This window comes from Lolium perenne, chromosome 2 (assembly GCF_019359855.2).
Source record: "Lolium perenne isolate Kyuss_39 chromosome 2, Kyuss_2.0, whole genome shotgun sequence".
Lineage (NCBI taxonomy): Eukaryota > Viridiplantae > Streptophyta > Magnoliopsida > Poales > Poaceae > Lolium > Lolium perenne.
In genome coordinates this window covers 211345669-211357186 of record NC_067245.2, presented here as the reverse complement: position 1 = coordinate 211357186, position 11518 = coordinate 211345669, and the positions used below count along the sequence as shown (strand labels likewise).

At 48.1% G+C, this 11518-nt stretch overlaps 1 protein-coding gene across 1 annotated transcript; it reads right to left on the bottom strand.

The window, feature by feature from the left end:
• Window positions 1-512: 512 nt before the first annotated feature.
• LOC127334746 (uncharacterized) lies at window positions 513-1700 on the bottom strand. The gene has a single exon (XM_051361276.1). It carries the CDS (start codon window positions 1475-1477, stop codon window positions 764-766), a length of 714 nt encoding a protein of 237 aa, XP_051217236.1. The 5' UTR covers window positions 1478-1700; the 3' UTR covers window positions 513-763.
• Between the last annotated feature and the right edge of the window lie 9818 nt (window positions 1701-11518).

The following is an 11518-nucleotide window of genomic DNA, read 5'->3' as shown; positions in this document are numbered from 1 at the left end:
TGCATAGCAGATGCATTTGAGAGCGTAAGCAAAATACTGGTACACCTAAACATAGCAATCAGTTTTGTTTCAAAAAGGGAACGTACCACTCGGTCATTGTGACACCAAATAAAACTAGTGATAAATTTAAGACATTAGAAATTCAAGTTTAGACAAGTGCTACTATGAAAAGGTCCAAAAATAAGACCAAATACTAGAATTGCTTATGCTTGGAGAATACTGGCAGCAGTCACCAACCAATGCTGTTCCCATGGCAGCATAAACGGCAATGCTTTCAGACAAACTAGCATAATTGGTCGATAAGTTGATATAGTACATTGGTTCCAGTTCAGATTATCACAGAAACCCACATAGATATCAGATGCATTCGCAAGCATAAGAAGTTCTCTATGGTGTGTGATGGATGATCACGAGACGAAGAAATGAACTGAAGTAAATTCTGGATAGCAAAATAGGCAGGCATAGACAAAAATTGCCCCTCCTCCTGAATCACAGAGAGCTCCCAGTTGACAGATGACAGACACAGGTTCTTATTACTGTTGAAACTTACAGTAATAATATTAGTCACATTCCATTCCAATTGCCAAAGATACCAAAATTGCAAGCAGTTGCACCCAACAAAAACTCAACATACTTTCTGGTTTCCCCTCTGGATCTACAACACGAACCCACTAGGTAGGTAGAATTATACTATCCTAATGTATCGAATCTACGACTCTGAGGCGAACAAAAGGGCAGAAAGAGCCACATCACCTCGCCTGATTCAGTCGAGCCAGCCGGTCTGCCGGAGCACGGCGTCGCGCACCCGCCGGAGGTCGCGGCCCTTGAGCGTGCGGCCGGCGCCCTCGAGCATCGAGAACGGGGCGACCGGGCCGGCGCCGCCGGCGGAGGCGCGCGCGACCATCTCGTGCGGGGGCAGCATGGCGGCGTCCCCGCGGCGGAGCTGGTCGTCGTCGTCGTCGGCCTCGTCCCACCTGTCCATGGCCGGCTTCCGGGGCGGGCGGACGGGGACTTTTACTGGGGCCGACTGGTGGTACTGCGGGGCGGGCGCGCGGCTCCTGGGCCGCGGGTTGGCCGGGATGGCCCAGGCGGCGGAGGCGGGGGTTTGGGTGGGGGACAGCGAGCCGCCGCCGGATGAGGCCGAGGCGGCGGCGGCGGCGATGGTGGCCTTGCGGCGGAGCAGCGCGGCCGGGATGGCCTCGGACGGCGCGCCCGCGCCGCGGCGGAGCAGCAGGCGCTTGTCCCCGTCGTGCAGCGCGGCGAGGAGGCCGAGGTGGGCGTGCGGCACCCGCGCGGTGGGGCTGTCGTCGGGCGGCGCGTCCGGGGCGGCGGCGTCGGAGGAGGAGAACATGAAGTCGTCCTCGTGGAACTCGTCCCCCGCGATGAAGGACGGCTCCGTGGGGGAGGAGGAGGGCGAGGAGAAGAGCCCGACGAAGCGCTCGGTCGCCGGCGACCGGCGCGGGCGGTAGTCGTCCATGGTGGGCGCCGCTCCGGCCAGCGGGGGGTTCAGGGATCAGGGACGACTGGGAGGCGCGCGCATGCGGGTGCGGGTTGAATCAAGGGCCCCGTGGGCGGGCTCGGGCCCCAGCGGCGGTGGAGGAGAAGGCAAGGCGAGGTGTGGTGGTGGAAGTTTGGATTTTTATGGGCGGCGAGGCGAGGCGAGGCGAGCCCACCTACCCACCCACCGTTTCTGTTGTATGGGGGCGGGGGACGTGGCGGATACGGGTGGGGGAGATAAGGAAGATGGATTGAATCTGGGCAATGTACGTACTATCCGTTGGATTCATGAATTTGGTTTGCTTTTCGATCAGGTTAAATGCATCCATCGGTGAATCCTAAACTAACTAGTAGTCAGGTCGTTGATTGTGCCGTGCGTGTTGTTGTAAGACTCTTGCGAAAATCTGTCAATTTCAACAATGTTTACACGACTCGATAGGGTTTAGCAGAATGCATGGGCGAGTCACCCCCTGCATGAGTAGAGTAGATGTGACGCAGATGATTCCTAAGATGGACATTCGAGCAATATGCCTCACTTTCTTGCTACGATTTACATGCCAAAAAGATGGTTAAACAAAGAAATTCTAAATAAAATAGATGGGTGTATGAACGAAACATTTAGTTTAACCGCAACAAGATTACGAATCGTGCAATAACAACGGATATCTTGTGCAACAAACTTGTAAATCATGTGCAACAAATTTAAGAGATGGGTGAAATGTATTTCTTGCATGTAATTTTAGCCCATACACGAGTTTGGTGCAAGAGATATATCTTCCCTTGATTATAAAATCTTGGATGATTGATAGCAAGAGTATTCAAAGCACTAGCTACATATGTAGTTAATATTATTTGGCGGATAGTAGCGTGACAACTTGGATCGGTTCTAAAAAGATAGCATCTAGATTTGGGCGAGGAGCGGGGCTTCCTTGAAAATAAATATATTTGGTAAAGTTCGATGAGTGGTAATTGAAATATTAAAATCATTGATTGTTGGGAGAAGATAGCTAGAGACTATCGTGTTGCCGAAATCTTACCAGATTGGGATATGTTTTAGAGATAAAGGTGTGGAATAAGTTGTAGCTCTATGATACCTAGAAGGCTTGAATGGTTGGTAACAAAGAATGGTTCGTCCGTTGGTCGTTCAGAAAGATAAGAACCATGCATCGAGTCAATGAAAGTAACCGTTGAGTGGTGGCATCAAGACTATCTAATTTTGACCAATTTATGCCAAAGATTGTGGATATCTTTTTAATGTAAGTTAATGCTCGAGCTTATTGAGTTATCGTCTTCCTAAATGAAGTACTATCCAGGAGTAGCGAATCACGTGTTCGATAAGTCTCTCAAACAAAAGTTTCTAGCGTCGTATCCACTGAAGATATTGGTGGAAATGATTATGTATTAGATACATATAGGTCATTAATCATGTGTCATGTGGTATTTGTATCCTCTGAATGGTAACATTCCATTTTTTTATTTTCAATCTCTTTTCACCAATGTTGGTGGGAAATTTATGGTATAAACACTCATACCGGCATGAAGGCCGAGGTGAAGCCCAATTTCAGGACTCCACCTTGCTAGTTACCTTATTTATCGTATTTTAAATCTATGGTCATATGTGGGCCAATTAGGGATTTTATTGAGTTGAGTCAGTTTGATTTGGGCCTATCCAAACCAAGGTAGAGAGGCCCACTAGAGTTGGCTGGCCAACCCCCTCATATAAGGGCTGGGGTTTTGGGGTTAGAACTAGTTTGAGTTAAGATTAGACGCTTTCGCATGTGTGCTTGGTGAAGCATCCCTCCGGGGACAGCGCCGTCGTTTATCTATTATAATTGCTGCGGAGGTTCTTGTGTTCATCAAGGATTGTCGTGCTTTGGTCTTGAGGCGTGGTGATCTCCATCATGTTGCTTGCTGGATTTATCCCCTACTTCAGGTTGCGTTTCACACGTAATTGGAGGTATTTATCTACCCGAATTCTTGTTGTGAAAGATCGGGCAACACCGTAGGAGGATCTGCTGGGATCCCCTCATCAAACACCATATAACAATGATGGTATTACTTGTGAGTGAGTAGTAAGGATTATGTAAGGGTATATTGCCCCTATGTGTGGTTTTGGTAATTAATGACAACCCCTATGGACTAATGTTTTCATTGAGTTTATATGAAGGAATATTCCATAGGTTACTTGTACTCCATGTGTTGGATTCAAGTATGGATGCCATGAAGATAAAGGTATACCTTGTGTATTGGCATCAAGATCATCGGTTTGAAGATACATATGTGATATGATCAAGAAGAAGAAATGAAGATGGAGTTCTTATGTGGAACTCAATATTAGCCATGCTCTATCTTAAATGAGTATGAGAAGATACAAGGTTGAGTTGGGAAAGTTCAAGATGAGCATCTCAAGTGGATCACATGCTTGAAGCTTGCCGTCCATTTGGTGATAATGGACATTTGAAGATGTGTATCAATGAAGCTTTCCCATCATAGTGTATGGTGGAGCATTTGTGAGTCTTCACGAAGCAACAATGATCAAGTTGTGCCATTCCGGTTTGAGTAGAGCTTGAAGAGCCATCATCAAGATCAAGCGGGATGCGCAAGGCAAAGGTATGACCTTGCTAGGTTTTCCTTTTACCGGTCTCAAGGTGGTTGATGGGAGACCGGATTATAGGATAGATAGCCGCACTATCAAGAGGGGCTTTCGGTTGGGTAACTTGATCACATCGTCTTAGGGAGCTCAATCCTTTGCATACTTTGCATATCCTTATTGCTTCTTGGTGTTTCTCTGTGTGAGGTTCTTGAGCTTGTTGCTAGCTTTACAACAAGCCCAAGTTCATCAAAAACGGAATCCGCATGCATCTTCTATTGCGTTTTCGAGTTTGGATGTCTTCACCGTTTCTTGACGGTGGGAGACTCCCTCTCTAAAATCATCTAAAATGATCTATGAGGAGTCTACATATTTCCAACAAAATTGGTTTCATGTCAATCGGAGTTCGGGAGCATTTGCTATTAAAGAAAAGGGAAAAAGGAGAAAAGAATAAAAAGAAAAGAAAAAAGAAAAGGGGGGCTGCCGGCCGGCCGACCGGCCTGACCGGCCCACACGCCGGCCCTGAAGGAGATATGCCCTAGAGGCAATAATAAAGTGGTTATTATTTATATCTCTATGTTTATGATAAATGTTTATATGTCATGCTATAATTGTATTAACCGAAACATTAGTACATGTGTGATATGTAGACAAACAAAGAGTCCCTAGTATGCCTCTAAACTAGCTTGTTGATTAATGGATGATTATTTTCATAATCATGAACATTGGATGTTATTAATAACAAGGTTATATCATTATATGAATGATGTAATGGATACACCCAATTAAGCGTAGCATAAGATCTCGTCATTAAGTTATTTGCTATAAGCTTTCGATACATAGTTACCTAGTCCTTATGACCATGAGATCATGTAAATCACTTATACCGGAAAGGTACTTTGATTACACCAAACGCCACTGCTTAAATGGGTGGTTATAAAGGTGGGATTAAGTATCCGGAAAGTATGAGTTGAGGCATATGGATCAACAGTGGGATTTGTCCATCCCGATGACGGATAGATATACTCTGGGCCCTCTCGGTGGAATGTCGTCTAATGTCTTGCAAGCATATGAATAAGTTCATAAGAGACCACATACCACGGTACGAGTAAAGAGTACTTTTCAGGAGACGAGGTTGAACAAGGTATAGAGTGATACCGAAGATCAAACCTCGGACAAGTAAAATATCGCGTGACAAAGGGAATTGGTATCGTATGTGAATGGTTCATTCGATCACTAAAGTCATCGTTGAATATGTGGGAGCCATTATGGATCTCCAGATCCCGCTATTGGTTATTGGTCGGAGTGAGTACTCAACCATGTCCGCATAGTTCACGAACCGTAGGGTGACACACTTAAAGTTGAATGTTGAAATGGTAGAACTTGAATATGGAATGGAGTTCGAATATTTGTTCGGAGTCCCGGATGAGATCCCGGACATCACGAGGAGTTCCGGAATGGTCCGGAGAATAAGATTCATATATAGGATGTCATTTTATGTGAATTAAAATGATGCGGAAGGTTCTATGGAAGGTTCTAGAAAAGTCCGGAAGAAACCACCAAGGAAGGTGGAGTCCCGGAGGGACTCCACCTCCATGGCCGGCCAACCCTAGAAGGGGAGGAGTCCCAAGTGGACTCCCCCAAAGGGGGCCGGCCACCCCCTCCATGGAAGGTGGAACTCCCACCTCTAGTGGGAGTCCTAGCTTGGGTAGGTTTCCCTATCATATGGAAGGTTTTGGGTTCGGGTCTTATTCGGAGACTTGTAGTCCAACCCTTGGGCCTTCCACCTATATAATGAGGGACAAGGGGAGGGGGCCGGCCACCTCAAGACCACCACCTGGCCGCACCCCTCAAGTGGCCGGCCACCCCCTCCCAAACCCTAGCCGCCCCCCTCTCCTCCATAGCTCCCGCGTGCTTTAGCGAAGCTCCGCCGGAGTTCTCCACCGCCACCGACACCACGCCGTCGTGCTGTCGGATTCAAGAGGAGCTACTACTTCCGCTGCCCGCTGGAACGGGAGGTGGACGTCGTCTTCATCAACAACCGAACGTGTGACCGAGTACGGAGGTGCTGCCCGTTCGTGGCGCCGGAGGGATCGTGATCAAGATCTTCTACGCGCTTTTGCAAGCGGCAAGTGAACGTCTACCGCAGCAACAAGAGCCTCCTCTTGTAGGCTTTGGAATCTCTTCAAGGGTGAGACTCGATAAACCCCTCGTTGCTACCGTCTTCTAGATTGCATCTTGGCTTGGATTGCGTGTTCGCGGTAGGAAATTTTTTGTTTTCTATGCAACGTTATCCTACAGTGGTATCAGAGCCAGGTCTATGCATAGATGGTTGCACGAGTAGAACACAATGGTTTTGTGGGCGTTGATGCTCTCGTTGTCTTTAGTTTGAGTACTTTGCATCTTTGTGGCATAGTGGGATGAAGCGACTCGGACTAACTTTACATGACCGCGTTCATGAGACTTGTTCCTCGTTCGACATGCAACTTGTATTGCATAAGAGGCTTTGCGGGTGTCTGTCTCTCCTACTATAGTGAAGATTCAATTTACTCTTCTATTGACAACATTAGTATCAACGTTGTGGTTCATGTTCGTAGGTAGATTAGATCTTTCTCGAAAACCCTAAACCACGTAAAATATGCAAACCAAATTAGAGACGTCTAACTTGTTTTTGCAGGGTTTGGTGATGTGATATGGCCATAATGTGATGATGAATATGTATGAGATGATCATTATTGTATTGTGGCAACCGGCAGGAGCCTTATGGTTGTCTTTAAATTTCATGTTGAGTAGTATTTCAAAGTAGTTGTAATAGTTGCTACATGGAGGACAATCATGAAGACGGCGCCATTGACCTTGACGCTACGCCGACGATGATGGAGATCATGCCCGAAGATGATGGAGATCATGTCCGTGCTTTGGAGATGAAGATCAAAGGCGCAAAGACAAAAGGGCCATATCATATCAGATATGAACTGCATGTGATGTTAATCCTTTTATGCATCTTATTTTGCTTAGATCGCGACGGTAGCATTATAAGATGATCCCTCACTAAAATCTCAAGATAATAAAGTGTTCATCCTTAGTAGCACCGTTGCCAAGACTTGTCGTTTCAAAGCATCTCGTGATGATCGGGTGTGATAGAATCAACAAGTGCATACAACGGGTGCAAGACAGTTTTGCACATGCGGATACTAAGGTGGCCTTGACGAGCCTAGCATGTACAGACATGGTCTCGGAACACGTGATACCGAAAGGTAGAGCATGAATCATATAGTTGATATGATGAACACTTTGAGTGTTCGCCATTGAAATCACACCTTGTCTCGTGATGATCGGACATAGGTGCGGTGGATTTGGTTCGTGTGATCACTAAGACAATGCGAGGGGTATTGTTTTGAGTGGGAGTTCACCTAGATTTTTAATTATGTTGAATTAAAATTTGAACTCAATTTGTCATAAACTTAGCTAAACTTTTGCAAATATATGTTGTAGAGATGGTGTCCCCAATCAATTTTAACCAGTTCCTAGAGAAAGAAAAACTTAAGAGCAACGGTAGCAACTTCACCGACTGGTTCCGTCATGTGAGGATCTTCCTCTCTGGCGGAAATCTGCAATATGTGCTTGATGCACCGCTAGGTGACCCTCCTGCAGAAACTGAAACCGATGAAGTAAAAGCTGTTTACGAGACTCGGAAAATTCGGTACTCTCAAGTTCAGTGTGCCATCCTGTGCAGTCTGGAATCCGATCTTCAAAAACGTTTTGAGCACCACGATCCTCATGAGTTGATGAATGAGCTGAAAGCTATTTTTGAGACTCATGCGGCCCTGGAATGCTATGAAGCTGTTATCACCAGAATTTAACCGGATCAGAAGTGGGCCGTGATTAAGATGGGCTTGGAGAATATACACGGAAAATATACATGAATCGGCCTTGTACAAGGAGTTTGGGCTAGATTGCCCGTGTATCTGTAAATATAGTAGGATACGTGTCGGTTAGGATTAAAGGAGTTTAGCTCGTGCACGGTTGGGATTATTCCCATGTTAGAGAGTCTACGGACTATAAATATGTATCTAGGGTTATTGAGAAGGAGGACAATCACGTTCACAACAAATCAATCTAGGCGCATCGCCACCCCTTGTTTCGGGGGTTTCTTCCGGGTAAGCATCATGCTGCCTAGATCGCATCTCGCGATCTAGGCAGTATCAAGTTTATTCGTTGTTCATGCGTTGCTCGTGCTGAAGCCTTGTTGATGGCGAGCAATGTAGTTATCATAGATATGTTAGGGTTAGCATCAGTACTTTCTTGATGTATTTGATTAGCCATGCTACCCCTAGATATCTAGCCACCCTTGTACCGATCTGAGGTGCAAGGGTGGCACCCTGCTTAGTCATTGTTTAGTAGATCCGATCCGTTACGATTGCTCCTTGTTCTTCAAGGATTAGTTTAATATCTACATAGTTAGGCCTTGCAAACGGGTTGAAGGATCCAGTAGTACGTAGGGTGTAGTTTGCTAGCCCTAGACAAGATGTTCCGGGAATCAACTCCATGTTGGTTTTTAGGCCTTATCTAGGGCTGGTTTATTATCATCTTGCGTGGCTGCCAGGCTCAATTACGTGTAGGACGTTTCGGTTATGTGGTGAAAACACTAGATCGTCGTAGATCGTTTTAACTTAATATTGATCAAGCAGGATCACCATGTTATCGTAGACCTCATACGAATCATGGGTGGATCGGCTCCTTGAGCCGATTCACAGGACAACCTGAGAGCCGATCGAGGCTCGTATTTAATGTTTACGTGTATGCCATGCAGGAAACTAAGCGAAGCAATCCATCACCTTCCTGACCAGGTATAGGTCAGGTGGCACGCCCTTGCACCAGCATCGGACGTGCGTGCCGGAGCTTTGCGGGCCGTCGCACGAGGGACCAGGGCCAGCCGCAGTTCTGGGAGCCTCCCGGCTCTACGTGTTGCCCGTCATTACTCGCCGGTGGGTTTTGGACGCCAACACATTCTGGCACGCCCGGTGGGACAGTCTTCGACATCAACTGCATCGCCATCTGCATCTGAGATGGCGGAAGATCCAGTCACGTACGAAGATCTAACGGAGGAGCTCAAGAAGAAGTATGACGATGTCAAAGCTCTCTTCGAAGCCGACCTCATCGGCTCTTTCCAGAGGACCCGCTCACACGGCATCAGGTGGAAAGGGTTCTCACCTGAAGACGCGCTCGATGGAGTGGATCTGTCTACCCCTTTAGAAGAACGCACCAGGTCTCTGCGTCAGGAGGTTAATCACATGGTAGCTCATTCGCTACACCGCCATTCTGAGAGCCTGGTGAACGCCTTGGAGCGTGTCGCGCTTCGCGTGGTCCAGGAAATCATGAAGCATCAGTACTCTCCATCAGGACCTGCTCTAGGGACTCACCAAGGAGAGATACCACTCCAGACCAGACCACCGCTGCCGTTCGCGCTGGCAGCACCAGAAGTGTCGAGTTCACCGGCATTCATCGTCTACAAGATCGGTGGCGATCCTAGTGATTACCAGTTCTTGTATGAGGCGCCTAAGGAGATCCCGCACGGATACACGTGCACATATGTGCCGGACTGCAGTAACTGGGCACTCACGAACCAGACTGCAACAGCAGGGATTTCTGGAACAGCAGGAGGGGCTTCTGGATCAGATCTTGAGAAGCAGGCGTGGCTAGCTAAGTATGCCACTCCAACAAACCTTCAAAGTTCAATTCCTGCAGCTAGCTCAGATCTTGAGAAGCAAGCGTGGCTAGCTAAGTATGCCACTCCAGCGAATCTTCAAAGCTCGACTCCTGCAGCTAGCACCGCGGATCAGATCAGTGCAATCTTGAGAGACCAGTTCGGCATGGTGCCGAAAAGGAGGGCAATCGGCTATTTCAAGCCGTACCCCAACGAGTACGATTTGATCCCACTACCACCCAAGTATCGGCTCCTGGAATTCTCCAAGTTTAGTGGGTCAGAAGGCTCCAGTTCAATCGAGCATGTGAGCCGATATTTGGCGCAGTTGGGCACGATCTCAGCATCAGACGCACTACGTGTGAGGTTCTTCGCACAGTCCCTCACAGGATCGGCTTTCGGGTGGTACACCTCGCTGCCACCAGATTCAATCCGGACTTGGAAGCAGATGGAAGAGCAGTTCCACATGCAGTATCACTCAGAGGCTTCCGAGGCTGGCATTGCCGATCTAGCCCAAGTACGACAGAAGCGCGGAGAAACAGTGTCAGAATACATCCAGCGCTTCAGGACCATCAGGAACCGATGCTATTCGGCTCGTTTGACTGAAAAAGAAGCAGTCGAGCTGGCGGTGGTGGGTCTTGCATCACCGATCAAGGATATGGCTTCCCAAGCAGAGTACGCTTCACTGGCGCATATGGTTCAGAAACTGTCATTATATGAACAGCGCCACCCAGAGTTGTACCAGGACAAGTTCAAGCGTGCAGTAGTCCTGGTTGAGACAGAGGAAGGTGAAGGCTCTGCTGGAGATCAAGAGGTAGCAGTGGCTGAATGGGCTCGGGGGGCAAGCCCCGTGTCCTGCAAATGGGTTAAGCCACAAGGTCCTCCGAGAGGGTTTGACTTCGACGTAAGCAAAGCTGAGCAGATTTTCGACCTCTTGCTCAAAGAGAGGCAGCTAAAGCTACCCGAAGGCCATAAAATCCCTACGGCGCAAGAGCTGAACGGAAAGCCATATTGCAAGTGGCATAACACGTTCACCCATACCACCAACGACTGCAGGGTGTGGCGTCAGCAGATCCAAATGGCGATAGAACAAGGGCGTCTAATTTTCAGCCAGTACGCCATGAAAGTCGACACGCACCCCTTTCCCGCCGTTAACATGGTGGAGTGCACTTACCCCGGGAGGTGCCAGCCAGGTTTTTCGTTCAGTATTAACATGGTCGGGCCGGTGCACCACCCTGGTAAGGACAGAGACGAGGGCAGCCGCTCTCGTGACAAGGACAAGGAGGAGGCCGTTCCGCGCGACCGGCCCCGACACGATGGAAAGCGCTACATCACAGAGGGAGAAGTGAAGAATGTGCGATATCAGCGACCTCTCTCTGATCATCTCCTCAACAAATATGAGCGTCAGTACGACCAACACCGGCGATACAACGACGACGACGAAAGAGATCGTCAGGCTAGCAGGGACGCCAGGAAATATCGTCAGCATGTTCGGGACGATGAAAGATATGAGCGCCATGCCAAGGAACAGTCAAGAGAGCAGGATGACGTGGACAGGCACTGGGATTGTCCCTTCTTCAAACACTGCTGGGATTCAGGAATGAGCCGATTGCCCACAATCGGCAGCGCCCGAGAATGTAGACAGAAGAAGAAGGGCACAGGAGACGTGTCAGTGTTCAAGCGTCTAGGACCTCTCCCATCTCGGAACAAGCAAGCTGAGTCCTCTC

Bases quoted from the DNA above. Each gene is read 5' to 3' on its own strand.
- LOC127334746 (XM_051361276.1), bottom strand. From the start codon at position 1,477: ATGGACGACTACCGCCCGCGCCGGTCGCCGGCGACCGAGCGCTTCGTC.